This window comes from Cervus elaphus, chromosome 8 (assembly GCF_910594005.1).
Source record: "Cervus elaphus chromosome 8, mCerEla1.1, whole genome shotgun sequence".
Lineage (NCBI taxonomy): Eukaryota > Metazoa > Chordata > Mammalia > Artiodactyla > Cervidae > Cervus > Cervus elaphus.
Genome location: NC_057822.1, coordinates 5,177,171 through 5,196,719, shown reverse-complemented (window position 1 = coordinate 5,196,719; position 19,549 = coordinate 5,177,171). Strand labels below are relative to the sequence as shown.

The window sequence follows — 19,549 nt, the reverse complement described above, 5'->3', positions numbered from 1 at the left end:
AGGAGCCGCGGGTTGGTGCTGGGGCACAGGCTTGGGGCCCCTTCCTGGCCCTGTTCCTCCTGCTCTCCCGCAGGGTTCTAGCCCTTGGCTCCAGGAAGGCCCCCAACCAGTGGGGACCAAAGTCTCATGTGGCATCCCAGCCCCCAGGGGACCGAGACCCTTCTCAAGTCAATGGCACTCAGCCATGTCGGCTGCTCTCAAGCCAGCGCACCTCCTAGGAACACCAGCTGGCGCTCACTGCCCCCCCATCACCTTCGGTGTCTGTTTGCACCCCCAGAGCCTCTCCTTTCTCACCCACCACCCATTGTGTCCACAGCCCCGGGACTCGCCCAGCCCATCCACATCGAGGCCTCCTCCTCTCACGTGACCGAAGGGCAGACCCTGGATCTGAACTGTGTGGTACCCGGGCAGGCCCACACCCAGGTCACGTGGTATAAGCGTGGGGGCAGCCTGCCCGCCCGGCACCAGGTACGGGTGCCCTGGATGGGGAGGAATCCAGAGAGGGCCAGGTCTGACCTGTGGTTACCTTCTGCCTCCCCGACCTTCTCTGTACAAACCCCGGCCTGCCTGGGGACCCCAGGGGATCAAATACTTTTGCGCAAGGAGTTGTCACCAGCTGGAGAGTCAAGAGACCTGGGTTCTTCTCCTGGCTCTGCTGCTGAATCATCTCCTGAGCCAGTTTCTCCCTCTACAAAGGGGGATATGTGGGACTTGTAGGCATCTATGAACCACCCCCCCGCCCCCCGCAGCTGGAGCTCTGAGCTCCTGAGACCCAAGGGAGAACTCCTTACACGCTGGCACGGCTGGGCTTGGGGGCTTGCCCTGCCCCGAGTGCTCTGGCACGACAGCCACACTTCCTCGTTCCGACAGACCCACGGCTCCCGGCTCCGGCTCCACCACGTCTCCCAGTCTGACTCCGGAGAATACGTGTGCCGCGTGGTTGGCGGGTCCGGGTCCGAGCAGGAAGCCTCCTTCACCGTCACTGTCCCACCCACTGCGGGGTCCTCCTACCGTGAGTGAGGCAGACGCCATGGGCCGGGGGAGGTGGGGGGACCCTGGGACCCACACAGCGCTGCCCAGCCCAGCCCTCTGCCCCCCCAGGTCTTAGGAGCCCTGTGATCTCCATCGACCCGCCCAGCAGCACCGTGCAGCAGGGCCAGGATGCCAGCTTCAGGTGCCTCATCCATGACGGGGCAGCCCCCATCAGCCTTGAGTGGAAGACTCGGAACCAGGAGCTGGAGGGTGAGCCAGACCACGTGCGGGGGGTGCTGGAGATGGGTACGAATGCATGATGACCGCCACTGGAGGCTGGGCAGAGCTGACCCTGGCCCCAGACTCACTGTGTGACCCTGGGTAAAGCCATTCCCCCTGGGGTCTGGGTGCCCCGATGTGGATGGAGACAGGGCCGGACCCAGAAGTGTCTCCATCTTCATCGGCCATCTGTGACCTCGTGAGCTGGATACACCCAGACCGGAGGGGTCGGGGCAGGGGGTGCTGGTGCGCCTCCTGGCAGCTCCCAGCCAGGAGGACACCCTCACTGACCGTACCCTCCCTGATGCCAGACAACGTCCGCATCAGCCCCAACGGCTCCATCATCACCATCGTGGGCACCCGGCCCAGCAACCATGGTGCCTACCGCTGCGTGGCCTCCAACGCCTACGGCGTGGCCCAGAGTGTTGTGAACCTCAGCGTACACGGTGAGAGCCTTCGGCCCCATGGTTCTGCCTCCCCATTTCCAGCCCCAATTCCGAGCTCAGAACCCCCAGGCTTAAATCCCGCCTCTGCCCCTTGCCTCTCTCTGGGGCGTGCTCCCTCTCTGAGCCTCAGTCTCTTCGTGGGTACAGTGGGGAGACCAGTGCCCACTGGCAGTTGCCCACAAGGGCCTGTGACAGTCCGCGTGACCAGCAGGGCCCCACATGTGTACCAGCGATGTCGTTCCTCCGGACAGGGCCCCCTACAGTGTCCGTGCTCCCCGAGGGTCCAGTGCGCGTGAAGCTGGGAAAGGACGTCACCCTGGAGTGTGTCAGTGGCGGGGAGCCCCGCTCGTCCGCTCGCTGGACCCGGATCGGCGCCCCCACCCACTTGGAGCAGCGGGCACATGGGCTCCTGGACAGTCACACGGTGCTGCAGGTGAGGCCAGGGGCGTCTCATCTCTGGATCCGAGGCCCAGTCAGAGCCCATCCTTGAGCAGATACTTGGAGGAGAGAGTGGTGGGTCACCAGACGGGTGATGAATTGATGGAGAAAGGGAGGGTTAGGTGGATGATGGGTAGATTGGAAGACAGTCAGGAAGAAAGAAGGAAAGTGGGGAAAAGGGAAGGAGGAAGGAGCGGCTTGCAGAATGGGTGGTGGGGTGGGTGGGTGGATGGATAGATGGGTGGGTGGATGGATGGATGGATGGATGGATGGATAAGTGGGTAGATGGATGGATGGATGGGTAGGTGGGTGGGTAGATGGATGGGTAGGTGGGTGGGTAGATGGATGGATGGATGGATGGATAAGTGGGTAGATGGATGAATGGATGGGTGGGTGGATGGATGGATGGGTAGGTGGGTGGATGGATGGATGGGTAGGTGGGTGGATGGATGGATGGGTAGGTGGGTGGGTAGATGGATGGATGGATGGATGGATAAGTGGGTAGATGGATGGATGGATGGGTGGGTGGATGGATGGATGGGTAGGTGGGTGGATGGATGGATGGGTAGGTGGGTGGATGGATGGATGGGTAGGTGGGTGGGTAGATGGATGGATGGATGGATGGATAAGTGGGTAGATGGATGGGTGGGTGGATGGGTGGATGGATGGATGGTATGTGGATGGATAGATGAGTGGGTAGATGGATGGGTGGGTGGGTGAGTAGATGGATGGATGGGTGGGTGGGTAGGTAGATGGATGGATGAGTGGGTAGATGGATGGGAGGGTAGATGGGTGGATGGTATATGGATGGATGAACAGAAGGGTGGGGGATGGACAAGTAAATGCATGGACTGGGGGGACATCTTGAGTGTGATCCCTCAAGCAGCCAGTCAAATAGGAAAGCTAAAAACGGATGAACAGTAGAGGAGTTTAAAACCAAGCCAAAGCTAGGGGCCGATGCCAAGGTACCCCCTCGCGGTCCCCATAACCAAGACCCTTGTTTCTTTCAGATTTCATCAGCTAAACCGTCAGATGCGGGCACCTACGTCTGCCTAGCTCAGAATGCACTGGGCACAGCACAGAAGCGAGTGGAAGTGATTGTAGACACGGGCGCCGTGGCCCCAGGGGCCCCCCAGGTCCAGGTGGAAGAAGTCGAGCTGACCGTGGAAGCCGGACACACGGCCACCCTGCGCTGCTCAGCCACAGGTGCGGACGGGCGCGGGCCCACGAGGCGGGCGGAGCCGCGGGCCCGGAATTTAGGCATCTTTGGAGACCCAAAGACGATGTCATGCCCAGGGACGGGACAGTCACCCGGCGATGGCTGAGGGGACCACTTAGTGGCCCCAATGAAGGAGCAAGCTCACCCAGGTCCCTTCCTGACCACGCCGCCCCCCCAGCCAGTCCTGGGGGACAGCCTATGCCGACCTCTGCCGTCCCACTCCGCAGGCAGCCCCAAGCCCACCATCCAGTGGTCCAAGCTGCGCTCCCCGCTGCCCTGGCAGCACCGGCTGGAAGGAGACACGCTCATCATCCCGCGGGTAGCCCAGCAGGACTCGGGCCAGTACATCTGCAACGCCTCCAGCCCAGCCGGGCACGCGGAGGCCACCGTCGTCCTGCACGTAGAGAGTAAGGCCCTGGCCCACCCTCCCCAGGCTACCTTCTCTGCACCGCATGGAGATCCGAGCGCCCCCCACCACCCCCCAGCCAGGCTCCACCCCGGACGGAACCCCGGGAGCCCCATCTGGAGGGTCGCAGGCCCCTCAGGCCCCGGGAGCCTGCCCTCCCCAAACACCCACATCCCCACCCGGGACCTGGCCCTCCCTCACCCCCTGTCCTCGGGGCTCAGCGTCCTTCAGCTTCGCTGGTCTCTTGGCCAGCCGCCGCCCTGACCTCTGTGTCCCCCCCGCCGACCCCAGGCCCGCCCTACGCCACCACCGTCCCAGAGCAGGCCTCGGTGAGAGCCGGGGAGGCCGTGCAGCTGCAGTGCCTGGCTCACGGGACGCCCCCGCTGACCTTCCAGTGGAGCCGTGTGGGGGGCCGGCTCCCGGCAGGGGCCGTCACCAGAAACGAGCTACTCCTGTTCGAGGCCGCGACCCCCGAGGACTCGGGCCGCTACCGGTGCCAGGTCACCAACAAGGTGGGCTTGGCCGAAGCCTTCGCCCAGGTGCTCGTCCGAGGTGAGCGGCCCCGGCTCAGGCTGGGCAGGACGGGGGTCCGTTTTTCCTCTAGGCGCTTGTCGGAGCCCTTCACTTACCCCACAGCTGGAGCCTCACTTGGGGCATAAAGACCCCCCCTGATTACTCTAGCGGGAACGCCTGCCTTTCCCCTGTTCCCCAAGGCCCGAGGCAGGCCTGCCTCCTCCAGAAAGACCCGCCTCACTGTTCTCAGCACCTGTAGCTCTCACCGCTGTGTCCCCACCCCCTCCTGGATACTGACCTCACACTACTGTGCTTACTAAGCACCCCAGCCTGCCTCACCTCCTCGACTGGATGATCAGGGCAGGGCCCGAATCCAGACCTAGCAGCCCCGGGCTCGTCCACCCACAGCATCCAGAATGGGCTGTGTAAATGCCGGACGGTGACCACAACGAACGTATGATGGAGTAGCACCCAGCCCTGGCTGCCCAGGGTCTCAGCAGGTTGCCAGGGAATCCAGCATCTCCATGGTCTCCTTGGGAGCCCCAGGCCAGAGTGAGCCCAGGTCCTGGGTTCAATGCCCCATCTCTGTTGCTTGATGCTGTGTGACCTTGGCCAAGTCAGGGGACCTCAAGCTTCGTAGTTTTCATCCTGTCGAGTAGAGAGGACAAGTCTAGCACATAAGCTGACTTAGAAAGATACACGGACGTAGAGCCTAGAGCAGGTCGTAGGCACTTGGTAAATGGTGGTCACGTGCATTTGACCCGCTCACCTACCTTAATAGGTAGGTGCCTTCACCTGGGATCTTCCTATTTTCTGTAAATTTTTGTTCACTTATTGATTGATTGATTTTTGGCTGTGATGGGTCTTCACTGCTTTGCAAGGGCCTTCTCAAGTTGCAGCGAGTGGGGGCTTCTCTCTCGTGGTGCAGTGACTTCTCTTGTTGCGGAAGACAGGCTCTGGGGCACAGGGGCTTTTGTAGCTGTGGCCTGCGAGCTCAGTAGTTGCAGCTCCTGGGCTCCAGAGCACAGGCTTCGGTAGCTATGGTGCATGGGCTTAGTTGCTTGGCGGCAAGTAGCGCCTTCCTGGACCAGGGATCAAACCCGTGTCCCCTGCACTGGCAGGCGGATTCCTATCCCCTGCACCACCAGGGAAGCCCCCTCCTATTTTAGACTAGGGCCAGAATAGCCTTTGCTGTCCTTCCTTCAAATGTCTGAATCTTTCTAAGACCGACCCTTCCCGCTCTGACCTTGGGCTGCCCTCCCTGCTCCTGAAGGCCAGGAGCTTGTGAAAGTGCAGTCCAGTACTTCACAGACTTTTTTTCTTTCATACGCATTTGTTTGGCTGCATTGGGTCTTAATTGCAGCACACAGGACCTTTCGTTGCAGTGGGCAGTCATCTCTCTAGTCGTGACCCAGGCTCTGCAGTCGTGGCTTGCAGGCTTAGTTGTCCTGCGGCACGCGGAACCTCAGTTCCCTGACCGGGGGTTGAACCTGCGTCCCTTGCCTTGGGAGGTGGATTCTTCCTCACTGGACCACCAGAGAAGTCCCCACGGACCCTTATATGTGTTGATTAAATGACTAACCAAGTGAGCGGGTGAATGAATCTGCCAGTGAAAGGTCTTTTTACCCTGGTCAGAGAGGCAAACGGGAGAAGAAGGTCCTTTGAAAGTTAGGATGGGTGCTTCCTGGGTCCTGGCGCAGCATCGGGGACGTCACACACACACACTCACACACACACACTCATTCTCACAACCTTGTACCTGTCCCCACAGGCCCCTCCGGCTCTCTCCCCGCCACGCCCGCACCAGCAGGGCCTGCACCCACAGTCCAGGTCACACCTCAGCTGGAGACCAAGAGCATAGGGGCCAGCGTGGAGTTCCACTGTGTTGTGCCCAGCGACCCAGGCACCCAGCTCCGCTGGGTCAAGGAAGGGGGTCCGCTGCCTCCCGGCCACAGCGTGCATGATGGGGTGCTCCGGTGAGTGGGGGTGGGGCGCGCCAGCCCAAGGCACACGGGGGGGCTGTTAGAATCCCTGCCCCACGGGGAGGGCCTAGCGTGAGACGACGGCCTTGAGACGTGACTTCACCTCCCTGAGCCTCAGAGCGGTCGGTCGTGCAGGGGGTTATGCGAGACCCCGGAGCGCTCAACTCGGCGCTCAGCACAGGAGGGGCCTGCAGCCCCCAGCGGCCCACGTTTGTGCTGTTGTTAAAGGAAAGCTGAACGGGCTCTGAGGCCAGACACAGACACGTGGCCCAGATCACAGCTCTGCGGCCTGAGAACTGCGTGGTCTTGAGCTCTGGACGAGAAGGTCTTTGGTGTGAAATGGGTGTGGTGACAGTCACCCTGCCCACCCGCCTGTCTCCCAGGGTTCTGGGGAGACTAGAGATTTACATCCTGCGCCGATCTCTGACAGCTTTTAACTCCTGCGCCGTTGCCACATATTCTCAGCAAATGTTTTTATTCACTGATGTCTTATTTGTTTCTTCACAGAATCCAGAACTTGGACCAGAATTGCCAAGGAACCTATGTGTGCCAGGCCCAGGGACCATGGGGACAGGCCCAGGCCAGTGCCCAGCTGGTTGTCCAAGGTAGGAGGGTGGCTTCAGGCTTCTGCTAAGAGCAGGGGACAGAGAGGAAAGGTGTAGGGACCGTATTCCCAAAGCAGCCCCTTGGGTGAGTGAGTGTTAGTCGCTCAGTCATGTCCAGCTCTTTGCGACCCCACGGACTGTAGCCAGCAGGCTCCTTTGTCTGTGGAATTTTCCAGGCAAGAATACTGGAGTGGGGTGCCATCTCCTTCTCCAAAGAAACCCCTTAATGTGTACAAATAAAGAGAATTATTTGATTGTATCTTGCTTGCATCTGGGCTTCCCTGGTGGCTCAGCTGGAAAAGAATCTGCCTGCAATGCAGGAGACCTGGGTTCCACCCCTGGGTGGGGAAGATCCCCTGGAGAAGGGAATGGCTACCCACTCCAGTATTCTGGCCTGGAGAATTCCACGGCCTGTATGGTATCCAGGGGGTGGTAAAGAGTCCGACACGACGGAGCGACTTTCACTAGCAGAGCGTAAGGGGGCTTATGAATCTTGCAAGGGAGAGGGGGAGAAGGAAGATGCGCGGAGTTTGTGGGTGCTTAGACAAACCAGTGAAAATGACGACAGATGCACCTGTGAGGAAGCGAATGAACAAAAGAGCAAACAAATGCGTGTGCTAATGAGTGGGCGCAGGAGAAGGCGAGTGAAATGCTGGCGACCTGGGGCTGCAGTGTCCACCTGTCCCGGGGGCATCTGCGGCCTCCCTGAGCCCAGGCCCCAGCCGGCCGGGCTCACCCCATCTGCCGCCATCCTCCCCAGCTCTGCCTTCCGTGCTCATCAACATCCGGACCTCCGTGCAGTCCGTGGTGGTCGGCCACGCCGTGGAGTTCGAGTGCCTGGCCCTGGGGGACCCCAAGCCCCAGGTGACGTGGAGCAAAGTGGGCGGGCGCCTGCGGCCGGGCATCGTGCAGAGCGGAGGCGTCGTCAGGATCGCGCACGTGGAGCTGGCCGACGCCGGGCAGTACCGCTGCACCGCCACCAACGCCGCGGGCAGCACCCAGTCCCACGTACTGCTGCTCGTCCAGGGTGAGGGCCGCCCGGGGGTGCTCGGCCGTCCCCTGCCCTGCCCGCCCTGCCCTCCTCCTTCCTCCCGCTCTCGCGGGGGCTTTCAGCTCAGTATCTTTAGGGAGCAGGTTTCCTAACAAGCAGGGCTTCCCTGAGAGCTCAGTTGTTAAAGAATCCACCTGCACTGCAGGAGACCCCAGTCCAATTCCTGGGTCGGGAAGATCCCCTGGAGAAGGGATAGGCTACCCACTCCAGTATTCTTGGCCTTCCCTTGTGACTCAGCTGGTAAAGAATCCACCTGCAATGTGGGAGACCTGGGTTTGATCCCTGGGTTGGGAAGATCCCCTGGAGAAGGGAAAGGCTACCCACTCCAGTATTCTGGCCTGGAGAATCCCATGGACTCTATAGTCCATGGGGTCACAAAGAGTCACGACTGAATGACTTTCACTTTCACTTTTCCTAACAAGCAAGTGCATCGGGGGATAGACATGAGTGGTCCTCTGGGGCGGCTGGAACTTGCAGGGAAACCTGAGCCATGGGGCATCAAAAGAAAATCAGACGCGTAGTCCTCATCTGCAGGAGAGCCTTGCTCTATGAGGGCTCTGCAGCCCAGACTGATGGCAGAGACAACACAGATGCAAAGCAGACAGTAAAACATGAGATTTCCCTGGTGGTCCAGTGGTCACGAATTCATGCTTCCGCTCCCAGGCATGAGGGTTCAGTCCACTGGTCAAGGAATGAAGATCTCATATGCCACATGGCATGGCAAAAAAAATGAAAGATTTTAAAATTAAAATTAAATTTAAAATTAAAATTAAAACAGAGAAGTGAAACCTGGGCATAGATGATGCCAGGCAGTTATAATCTGTGTGTTCTTCAAAAACTATTCCTTTTTACCCCAAGCCCTCTGACTCACCCCCAAACTTACCCCTGCTGCCCTAGCACCCCCTTCTCAGGTCCCCCGAGGGCTGCACAATGTTCCAGCCCGCTGTGTCTTCGCGGCTCGGTCTGTGGAGTCAGTTGGACACGTCCCTGATCCCTGGCTCTGCCTGGTTCCATCGCTGCAACCAGGAGTGAATGACTACTTTCCCTCCCAGACACAGCTTCCTCATCTGTGAAATGGGGACACAGTGCCTCCCTCCCAGGGAGGGTGTGAGGATTAAAAGTCAGGCAGTGGCCGTCATCAGACTGATGGCCTGCGTCTCCCTCCTTCCTCTCAGCCTTGCCCCAGATCTCAACGCCCCCTGAGGTCCGCGTGCCCGCGGGTTCTACAGCTGTCTTCCCTTGCATGGTGTCTGGCTACCCCGCTCCTGAAATCACCTGGAGCAAGGTAACGGCTGGCCAGGGGGCCGCTGGGCGTGCCTGAGTGCCCGGGACCAGGTCTTCCCCGTGTCGCTGTCCCCGGGACCCCCAGGCTTGGCACAGAGTCTGCGCTCCGGGTCTGAGGGTGGGGGCCCCGGGCGGGCGGTGAGGGGCAGGCCCCAAGGAGGTGGGGTCATGGTGCTGGCGTGTCTGCAGGTGGACGGGAACCTGCCGCCCGACAGCCGCCTGGAGAACCACATGCTGCTGCTGCCCTCGGTGCGGCCCCAGGACGCGGGCACATACGTCTGCACCGCCTCCAACCGCCAGGGCAAGGTCAAGGCCTTCGCCCAGTTGCAGGTGCCAGGTGAGCCCACCCACCCCCACCCCCGCCCCTCCAGGGGAGTGGCCGCACCCTGCCCGCCGCCTGGGGGGAGTGTTGTCTCCAACTGTGCTTTCTGTCCGCAGAGCGCGTGGTACCCTACTTCACGCAGACCCCCTACTCCTTCCTGCCACTGCCCACCATCAAGGATGCCTACAGGAAGTTTGAGATCAAGATCACCTTCCGGCCAGACTCTGCGGACGGTGAGCCGCGGGAGCGGAGTTGACGCTGGGGATCTCCGCGATCCCTGCCAGCGTGGCACCAGCCCTGGCAGCCGCTGGTCCTCGGACCCCCACCCCCCGCCATCCTGGGGCCCCCAGGCCTGCTGGGAACCCCCTCTCTGGCTGTCTCCTCCGCCTTGCTTCTCCATCCACTCCTCTGAGATGCCTGCACCCAAGCCTCCTGCCTCCAAGTCTGCCACGGATGCAGCTGCCCCTGCCCTCCTGCCCCGCCTCCCTCCTCCCCCCCTCACCCTTTCCTCCCCTCTCTCTCTCTCTCTCTCTCTTATCTGTCTCCTCCCTCCTCTTACGGGTCTCTGACTTGCTTGTCCAGGCCTTCTTCTCTACTCTGGTGAGTCTCTCTGCCTCCCTCTCCTTCAGGTTGACCCTCCCTCGTAAGTGGAGCAAGTTCAGCTTCTTTCTAGGGACTCTCAGCAAGGCCCTTCTATCTCGGGCCCCGCCCTGAGAGTGAGACGCCCTGGCTGCGTGGGGTGTGCATGAGGGAGGGGCGGGCTCCCCGGCTCGGGGCGGGGGGTGGGGTGGTGGGCATGGACAGAGAGACCCTCACACAGCCATGCCCGCCAGGGATGCTGCTATACAATGGGCAGAAGCGGATCCCAGGGAGCCCCGCCAACCTGGCCAACAGGCAGCCTGACTTCATCTCCTTCGGCCTCGTGGGCGGGAGGCCCGAGTTCCGGTGAGGACCCTCACCCTCCGCATTTATGGGGGGAGGGGGCGCTGGGGGACTAGACTGCAGGACTTCCCATCAGGGGCGTGCCACCCCCGGCTTCTGGAAGAAGGAGATGTGGCTGTTATCCTCGATGACGTCCATTCTGCCGGGGCCAGCACAGCCCACCGGCCGGTGTTGGAGGAGACAGCCTCTGACCTGCACAAAAGTGCAGCAGGAACACTCAAGGATGCTGAGAGCGACCTTCCGGGGCAGGGCTGCTGCAGGCCAGAGCTCCTTCATTCATTCATTCATTCAGCAGTCATTTGCTGAACACCTACTGTGTGTCGGGCGTCAATAGAGATAAACACAATGGATCAAGTTCTGGCCCTTGTGGGAATGTGATGTCCCGGCTGGGGGAGACCAGCCGCAAACTAAGAAGGAAAGAAACGTGATCACAGAGAGAGGATCCTCAGACGAGGAGTGAGGCCACGTGCTAGGCTGCAGGGGCCTGGAGCCAGGCGCACTTGGAGCCCCCGGGGGGCTCTGGACAAGTTCCCAGGGAAACGGTGTAACAGGGAGAAGGCTTGGGGAGGGGCAGGGGCGGGGTGGGCGGGCAATGACCCCTTTGCCAGCCTGGGGCCCTCCCTACAGACCCCACATCCTCTCTCTCCTGCCCTGCCCCCCGACCCCTGCCTCGTGGAGCAGGTTTGACGCAGGCTCGGGCATGGCTACCATCCGCCACCCCACGCCGCTGGCCCTGGGCCAGTTCCACACCGTGACCCTGCTGCGCAGCCTCACCCAGGGCTCTCTGATCGTGGGCAGCCTGGCGCCGGTCAATGGCACCTCGCAGGTGAGACCCAGCCCCGTCCCCCTGGGCCCAGCCCCTCCCCCACCTCCGCCCAGCCTGGCTGCCACTTCCGATGTCCCCTCTGCCCAGGGCAAGTTCCAGGGCTTGGACCTGAACGAGGAGCTCTACCTGGGCGGCTACCCCGACTACGGCGCCATCCCGAAGGCAGGGCTGAGCAGCGGCTTCATAGGTGAGCCCCCCCCCGCCCCCGCCTGCAGCCCTGGCCAGACCTCCCCCCGGGCTGGCCGAGCCCGTGGTCACCCGGGAGGACGGGCCTCCTCCGGGCACCCCCACCTCGGCTCATCCTGCCCACCCACCGCCCCCACCCCAGGCTGTGTCCGAGAGCTGCGCATCCAAGGCGAGGAGATCGTCTTCCACGACCTCAACCTCACGGCACACGGCATCTCCCACTGCCCCACCTGTCGGGACCGGCCCTGCCAGGTGACACCCCCCAGGCCGCACTGTCCTCCCGGCTGCCCCCAGCCACTGCCCTCGGCCAGGACAGACACCCCCCAACCCCGCAGGAAGTAGGGGAGGGCCCGGGTGTCCTTGGCCTGACTTTTGGGGTTGCCTCGCAGAACGGGGGCCAGTGCCAGGACTCGGAGAGCAGCAGCTACGTGTGTGTGTGCCCGGCCGGCTTCACCGGGAGCCGCTGTGAGCACTCACAGGCCCTGCACTGCCACCCAGGTGGGTACCCCCCGCCCCGGCCGTGGCTGCCACCCCAGCCTCTCTCTTCCCTCTGCCCGTCGCTGCATCCGCATACCCGCCCCCAACCACCGCCCACACAGCGGCTGAGTACTCACCAGGCTCGTGAGTCCTCCCCCAAGTACTTAGCACCTTCCTGGCTTCTGACTTCCGTCACCGCTTACACTAACCTCCCCTCCACCTCGCGTCTCTGCCACCCAAGGCCTCACCCTGCTCACTGCACCCAGGCATGGCCCCTGGCCCCCATCACCACTCCCGGGTACCTACTACCTGTCACCAGAGCGCTCACCCCACTCCCCGCCTCCCAGGGACTCCTCACCCCCACACTAGTGCGGGCGGGTGCAGCCTTCCAGGAACAACACCCGGAGTCACGAGCTCACTCCCCACCTTGCTGTGCCCCTGGCCTAAGTCCCTTCCCCCTCCGCCGTCTCCCCACGCAGCACCCCCTGGCTGGCCGGGCCCTAACCAGCCAAGGGGGTGCAGTAGGTAGGACCCTGGCATCGGGACCCCTCTCTCTCTCCCTGGACACCTCCACGTCCCCCCGACTCACCGCCCCCTGTGTCCCCCACCTCAGAGGCCTGTGGGCCCGACGCCACGTGTGTGAACCGGCCCGACGGCCGCGGCTACACGTGCCGCTGCCACCTGGGCCGCTCGGGGTTGAGGTGTGAGGAAGGTAAGCAGAGCGGGGGCCTGAGACCCCGGGGATCCCAGGGGGGCCGGGGGAGCCGGGCAGGGCACCCTGAGGCCCCGACGGATCCTGTGCATGAGACAGCTATTCCGGAGCCTGCATTCCTTAAGCAAGGGCCCCAGAGAGGAACCCGATCTGATTGGAGATCGGCCTGCTCTGCAGTGCCAGGGGCCAGGGAGTCTGAAGGCCGCGGCTGCAGCCACTGCCCAGCAGGTCCCAGCCCCTGGTACTGGACAGTGGGGGTGAGCAGGGGTCCCGGAGGAAGGCTGCCTGGTCGGAGCCCTCCCGGGGCCCTGGGGCTCCCACTGCCCCTGCTGAGCCGTGGCTGCCGCAGGTGTGACCGTGACCACCCCCTCCCTGGCGGGCACGGACTCCTACCTGGCACTGCCCGCTCTCACCAACACACACCACGAGCTGCGCCTGGACGTGGAGTTCAAGCCACTGGCGCCCGACGGGGTGCTGCTGTTCAGTGGAGGGAAGAGCGGGCCGGTGGAGGACTTCGTGTCCCTGGCGATGGTCGGCGGCCACCTGGAGTTCCGCTACGAGCTGGGCTCGGGTGAGTGTGGACACCAAACGCAGACGGGCCATGGGCACCAGGCTCCGTGCCCCCCGCATCCCAGGCCCTCCGGGGCCCCAAGAGGCAGGAGGAATAAATTCTGACGTCAGACCAACAGGAGGCCCCTGATCTTTGCATTCCTTCTCTCCGTGGGACCCGATTCGAGTCCCTAGACCTCTTTGGGGGGTTCCTCGGGGGGCACAGAGAGGCTGAAGGAGGTTCTGCGCCTGCTCAAATTCCCGTGGGGGGTGTGAGCCAGGGCAGGGGGGCCCATCCATCTGCCAACACTGCCCGGCGTCCTCCCCAGGCCTGGCCATCCTGCGGAGCGCCGAGCCGCTGGCCCTGGGCCGCTGGCATCACGCGTCTGCGGAGCGTCTCAACAAGGACGGCAGCCTGCGGGTGAACGGCGGGCGGCCCGTGCTGCGCTCCTCGCCCGGCAAGAGCCAGGGCCTCAACCTGCACACCCTGCTCTACCTGGGTGGCGTGGAGCCGTCTGTGCAGCTGCCCCCGGCCACCAACGTGACCGCCCACTTCCACGGCTGTGTGGGTGAGGTGAGCAGACTCCTCGACCGCCTACCTACGGGGAGGGCAAGGCGGTCTCCCCTCGTCTGCCGGCAGCCCCGGGTGCTGGGGACTGGACACTTCCCCCTCCGAGCCTCAGTTTCCTCCTCTGGGAAATGGGATGACTGCACCTGCCTTCAAAGCTCGTCCCGAGGCGGGACCACTGTGATGGGTGTTCCGGGGCCCTGAAGGAGGAAGGTGTTCCTCCTTCCTTGGTGGTTCAGCTGGTAAAGAATCTGCCCACAATGCAGGAGACCTGGGTTCGATCCCTGGGTTGGGAAGATCCCCTGGAGAAGGGATAGGCTACCCACTCCAGTATTCTTGGGCTTCCCTTGTGGCTCAGCTGGTAAAGAATCCGCCTGCAATGCGGGAGACCCTGGGTTCCATCCCTGGGTTGGGAAGATCCCCTGGAGAAGGAAATGGCAACCCACTCCAGTATTCTTGGGCTTCCCTTGTGGCTCAGCTGGTAAAGAATCCGCCTGCAATGCGGGAGACCCTGGGTTCCATCCCTGGGTTGGGAAGATCCCCTGGAGAAGGGAGAGGCTACCCACTCCAGTATTCTGGCATGGAGAATTCCATGGACTGTATAGTCCAGGGGGTCACAAAGAGTCAGACGTGACTGCGCGGCTGCCTCACGCTCCCCACCCTAGTCTCCCACCTCCCTGCTCAAGCCCGAGCCTGGGCCCCGCTCCCCTCCGTCTGCTGGGGCACCCGTGCCGCTGCCCGCCTCTGCCCGCCGCTGCCCGCTGCGCTCTCCAGGCCCCTCCGTGTCCCTGTCCCCACAGGTGTCAGTGAACGGAAAGCGGCTGGACCTCACCTACAGCTTCCTGGGCAGCCGGGGCGTCGGGCAGTGCTACGACGGCTCGCCGTGTGAGCGCCAGCCCTGTCGCCACGGCGCCACATGCATGCCCGCGGGCGAATACGAGTTCCAGTGTCTGTGTCGAGACGGCTTCAAAGGTGGGGGAGCCCCCGGGCTGGTGCTGGGCGGGGGTGCGGCGTGGGCAGCGGCCGCTCCGGCCCCTGGCCGCTCACCTCTGCCCCGACCCGCAGGAGACCTCTGCGAGCACGAGGAGAACCCTTGCCGGCTCCGTGAGCCCTGTCTACACGGGGGCACCTGCCAGGGCACCCTCTGCCTCTGTCCCCCCGGCTTCTCGGGCCCACGCTGCCAGCACAGTAAGCGCCCCGACTTCTCTCCGCCTTCCCCCTTGGGGCTCCAGGAGCTGGACACAGCCCGCCAACTGGAGCCTGCCCCTCCCCACAGGCTCTGGACACGGCATGGTGGAGCCCGACTGGCATCTTGAAGGCAGCGGGGGCAACGGTATGTACTGGCCGTGAGCAGCCAGAGGAGCTGAGCCGACTTGTCCTTCCCAGACTCTGGGTCCCTCAGCCCCTCTTCCAGTGACCCCCACCCCCCTCACCACTCCATCCTGGCCTCTAAATAAAACCAGTCCGGGGGAGAGGCTCCCTGGGCGCAGAGACAGGATAAGGAGAGATGAGCCGCCTAGAGCCGGGTCCCGCCCGGGGCTTACAGGCTGGGTGACCGCGCGGCACTCCCACTTCCGTTCTCTGCTCTGTATTCATGCATTCAAGCAACAAAAGTGTCTGTGTGCCCATCCTTGCCCCGGGAACAGTAAATATACATAAGGCAGGACGCTCGTTCCCAAGGATTCCACAATTTGTTTAAAGGCAGTGATAATGACTTTACGACCACGTGTAACATAAATAGCTGGTAGGAGCCTGCTGTATAGCGCAGGGAGCTCAGCCCAGTGCTCTGTGAAGACCTAGATGGGGGGGATGGGGGGGATTGGGGGTGGGGGGATGGGGGGACGGGGGAGAGGGGCGGTCCAAAAGGGAAGGGGTATAAGTGTACATGTGGCTGATTCACTGCATTCTACAGCAGAAACTAACATAACACTGTAAAGCAGTAACACTCCAATTTAAAAATTTATTTGTTGAACATCATTTACAGGGCTTGTGCTCCCTGATTTCTAGATACGTATCTTATTTATCACTAACACAATAGGAGAGGTAGTGGTCTAGTGCGTAAAGGTCTGAATTCAAATCCCAGCTCTGCCCCTTCCTGCCTGTGTGACTTGGCTGAGTCACTTAACCTCTCTGGACCTCCGTTTCCTCATGTATTAAATAGAAAGAAGTAACATCCTTCCACAAAGCTTTGGAAAAAATTTCGTGTGAGAATAAGATCCTTTACTGTATTTAAAACGCTTCAAACAATGCCTGGTCCACAGTGGACACAGAACATTGTTGTTGTTGAGTCCCTAAGTCTTGTCCGACTCCTTGTGACCCCATGGACTGCAGCATGCCGCGCTTCCCTGCTCCTCACCACCTCCCAGAACTTGCTCAAACTCACGTCCGTTGAGTCGGTGATGCCATCCAACCATCTCATCCTCTGCTGCCCGCTTCTCCTACTACCCTCAATCTTTCCCAGCATCAGGGTCTTTTCCAACGAGTCAGCTCTTCGCATCAGGTGGCCCAAGTATTGGAGCTTCAGCTTCATCAGTCCCTCCAATGAATATTCAGGGTTGATTTCCTTTAGGATTGATTAGATTCATCTCTTTGCTGTCCAAGATACTCTCAAGAGTACGAGAAAATGCAGACTATTAGCTTTCGTGAATTGTAGCAAAGACACAGGGTTATGACAAGGATCCAGTTAAAAATGACGTTTGTAGCTGGATGATGTGAAACCTCCTGCCCCGTAACTGGCACATAGTAGGTGCTCGGAAACTGTCAGCTGCTCACTTAACCAGCTGGTGGAGGCCTGCGACCTGTCCCCTACCCTGGTAGCTGCCAGGCCCCAGGGGCCGGCGCTGGTACGGAATGGCGTTGAGCAGGTAGGGTTGGGAATGTTACAGCCACACACACAGTCTGGGTGATGCGTTCCTAAGGTCTGGGCTGCCATCCAGGCTTCCCACTTCTGGGCAAGTCCCTCACCCCTGAGCCTGCCTTCCCGTCTGTAAGATGGAGGGAACTCAAGGGTTCGGAACCGTTTATGTGCTGCTGATGTGGGTGACCAGCTGTCCCAGTCTGCTCAGAACTGAGAGGCTCCTGGGAATGAGGGACTTGCAGAGCTAAACCGGGACAGGGGACTTCCCTGGCAGTCCAGTGGCTAAGAATCCTCCTTGCAATTCAGGGAACGCGGGTTCGAATCCTGGTCGGGGAACTGGGATCCCACATGTTTTGGAGCAGCTAAGCCCACACGCTGCAACCACTGAGCCTGTGCTCTCTAGAGCCTGAGGGCCACAAGGAAGACCCATCACAGTCAGAAAAAGAACCAGAACAGGAACCGGCAAATAGGGATGGGTGATCACCCTACCTGACCCTGTTGACTACAAAGAATGAATGAAGCACATAGGATTTCAAAGGAAACCAATTATCCTGAAACAAGGTTATCAAAGGGCTTCCCTGGTGGCTCAGAGGGTAAAGAATCCACCCACAGTGCAGAAGACCTGGGTTCGGTCCCTGGGTCAGGAAGATCCCCTGGAGAAGGGCCTGGCAACCCACTCCAGATCCTTGCCTGGAGAATACCATGGACAGAGGAGCCTGGAGGGCTACAGTCCATGGAATTGCAAAGAGTTGGATATGACTGAGTGACTCACCCTTTCACTTTTATCAAAACGTTTAAAATTTTTTGCTTCTTTCAGTTCAGTTCAGTTCAGTCGCTCGGTCGTGTCCGACTCTTTGCGACCCCATGGACTGCAGCACACCAGGCCTCCCTGTCTATCACCAACTCCCGGAGTTTACCCAAACTCAAGTCCATCGAGTCGGTGATGCCATCCAACCATCTCATCCTCTGTCGTCCCCTTCTCCTCCTACCCCCAATCCCTCCCAGCATCAGGGTCTTTTCCAATGAGTCAACTCTTCGCATGAGGTGGCCAAAGTATTGGAGTTTCAGCTTCAGCATCAGTCTTTCCAATGAACACCCAGGACTGATTTCCTTTAGGATGGACTGGTTGGATCTCCTTGCAGTCCAAGGGACTCTCAAGAGTCTTCTCCAACACCACAGTTCAAAAGCATCAATTTTTCAGTGCTCAGCTTTCTTCACAGTCGAACTCTCTTATTAACCATTAAATACAAGATTTAGGGTTGTTAGTCCCAACAGCTACCAAAGTTGCAATAAGCATGAACAATGTTTTTAAGTACTTGTAACTACCACAAGGGGTATGGAAATCTCCCACTGGGGACCAAGTCACCTTCAGAGTGGCTCCTACCTGCCTAATTGAAGGAGCAGCTACCTTCAGGAAGAAGTGAGCAAGACCAGAACTGTAGTTTTCCCGCCAAGTTCAGAGGCCTCTGAATTCTGCCCATGGCACCCGCCCCCCCACCGCGGGTCCTCAGGGACCACAGGTTCAGAGCCCCTTAGGAGCAGTACAGGCCGGGGTGGAGATGGAGGTCAGGGGTACCTGTGCGGGATGGATGCTCCATGGGGTGGACGGGGCTCCCAGCATCACTCCCACTGCCCCTCCACAGATGCCCCCGGGCAGTACGGAGCCTACTTCTATGACAACGGCTTCCTTGCTCTCCCGGGCCGCGTCTTCTCCAGGAGGTGAGACCAGTGTTGGGAGGGTCTGTGGGCCCCGGGGTGGGACTTCTGCCCCTCACCCTGTTTCCCCACCGCAGCCTCCCCGAGGTGCCTGAGACCATCGAGCTGGAGGTTCGGACCAGCACGGCCAGCGGCCTCCTGGTCTGGCAGGGCGAGGTGAGTGTGGGGCGTCTGGCCCGGGGATCTCAGACTCCCCAGCCTCTCTGTGGCCGGGGAAGTGGGGGAGAGAAAGGAGGCGGTCACCGCCGCTGGGGCCGCAGAGATGCTGTGTTTCCCTGGCAGGAGGCGGGACAGTCTGGCCGAGGCAAGGACTTCATCAGCCTTGGGCTTCAGGACGGGCACCTCGTCTTCAGGTGGGTCCTGGCCCCTCCTGTCCCTTCCCTCACCCCCCTTATCCTTCAGCAGCTTTCCCTCAGGTCCCCTCCTCAGCCACACCCCCCACTACCCACCCCCAGTCCTACCCCCCGCTCACACCCTCTTGGGCCCATGTGCCTGCAGCTACCAGCTGGGCAGCGGGGAGGCCCGCCTGGTCTCTGAAGACCCCATTAACGATGGCGAGTGGCATCGCGTGACAGCGCTGCGGTAAGGGAGCCCCCCCCAGGCACCGGAGCAAGGGGCCAGAGTTCCCCCATCCCATGTCGGGGGCAGGCATTGAGCTCTGGGGAGACAGAACTTGAGGGCGGGGTCAGCGGGGAGATCACCACCCAGAGCACAGACTTCCAGGATGGGACAAGACTCCTGGGGGGCAGGGATGGGCGCACGATCACCCCAAGGGATGGGGGAAACCCGGGTGGGGTGCTCGGAAGCTGTGTGTGTGGGGCCAGATCTCTCACCCAGCGTGGGGGGGGCAGGAAAGAACTCGGGGAGCAGGGGGCGGACCTCTGTCATTAAGGGAGGGGACCCTCACAGGGCTGGGGAGGATGGGGAATCAGGGGTGAGGGCCTGACCCCCGTTTCGATGCAGAGAGGGCCAGAGAGGCTCCATCCAGGTGGACGGAGAGGAGCTGGTGAGCGGCCAGTCCCCAGGCCCGAATGTGGCGGTCAACACCAAGGGCAGCATCTACATTGGTAAGTCTTGAAGGCGGGCCTCGGGGCAGGCTGGGGCCTTGCTCCTCCAGGGGGGCGAGGGAGGGACTGGGGGCCCCTGCACCCCCCCGCAGAGCTGGAGCTCCCCCTCCCGGGGCTCCCCGAGCTGATGGG

At 61.3% G+C, this 19,549-nt stretch overlaps 1 protein-coding gene across 7 annotated transcripts in view; it reads left to right on the top strand.

Moving 5' to 3' along the window:
• Positions 1 to 19,549, top strand: part of HSPG2 (heparan sulfate proteoglycan 2) — a 108,173-nt gene that overhangs the window by 87,347 nt on the left and 1,277 nt on the right. For 4 of the 7 annotated variants that reach the window (XM_043909135.1, XM_043909136.1, XM_043909138.1 and 1 more), the window contains 30 exons: positions 317 to 468; positions 871 to 1,012; positions 1,102 to 1,242; positions 1,563 to 1,697; positions 1,949 to 2,130; positions 3,146 to 3,341; positions 3,582 to 3,761; positions 4,052 to 4,312; positions 6,045 to 6,249; positions 6,763 to 6,860; positions 7,621 to 7,887; positions 9,087 to 9,196; positions 9,385 to 9,532; positions 9,634 to 9,750; positions 10,351 to 10,462; positions 11,141 to 11,285; positions 11,373 to 11,472; positions 11,614 to 11,723; positions 11,861 to 11,969; positions 12,562 to 12,660; positions 13,010 to 13,231; positions 13,539 to 13,783; positions 14,578 to 14,749; positions 14,843 to 14,965; positions 15,054 to 15,110; positions 18,278 to 18,353; positions 18,428 to 18,506; positions 18,633 to 18,703; positions 18,849 to 18,932; positions 19,314 to 19,417. In XM_043909135.1, coding sequence (XP_043765070.1) covers positions 317 to 468; positions 871 to 1,012; positions 1,102 to 1,242; positions 1,563 to 1,697; positions 1,949 to 2,130; positions 3,146 to 3,341; positions 3,582 to 3,761; positions 4,052 to 4,312; positions 6,045 to 6,249; positions 6,763 to 6,860; positions 7,621 to 7,887; positions 9,087 to 9,196; positions 9,385 to 9,532; positions 9,634 to 9,750; positions 10,351 to 10,462; positions 11,141 to 11,285; positions 11,373 to 11,472; positions 11,614 to 11,723; positions 11,861 to 11,969; positions 12,562 to 12,660; positions 13,010 to 13,231; positions 13,539 to 13,783; positions 14,578 to 14,749; positions 14,843 to 14,965; positions 15,054 to 15,110; positions 18,278 to 18,353; positions 18,428 to 18,506; positions 18,633 to 18,703; positions 18,849 to 18,932; positions 19,314 to 19,417 — 4,242 coding nt within the window. The remainder of the gene's footprint in view (positions 1 to 316; positions 469 to 870; positions 1,013 to 1,101; positions 1,243 to 1,562; positions 1,698 to 1,948; positions 2,131 to 3,145; positions 3,342 to 3,581; positions 3,762 to 4,051; positions 4,313 to 6,044; positions 6,250 to 6,762; positions 6,861 to 7,620; positions 7,888 to 9,086; positions 9,197 to 9,384; positions 9,533 to 9,633; positions 9,751 to 10,350; positions 10,463 to 11,140; positions 11,286 to 11,372; positions 11,473 to 11,613; positions 11,724 to 11,860; positions 11,970 to 12,561; positions 12,661 to 13,009; positions 13,232 to 13,538; positions 13,784 to 14,577; positions 14,750 to 14,842; positions 14,966 to 15,053; positions 15,111 to 18,277; positions 18,354 to 18,427; positions 18,507 to 18,632; positions 18,704 to 18,848; positions 18,933 to 19,313; positions 19,418 to 19,549) is intronic. The other 3 variants (XM_043909134.1, XM_043909139.1, XM_043909137.1) reach the window with 2 other exon arrangements.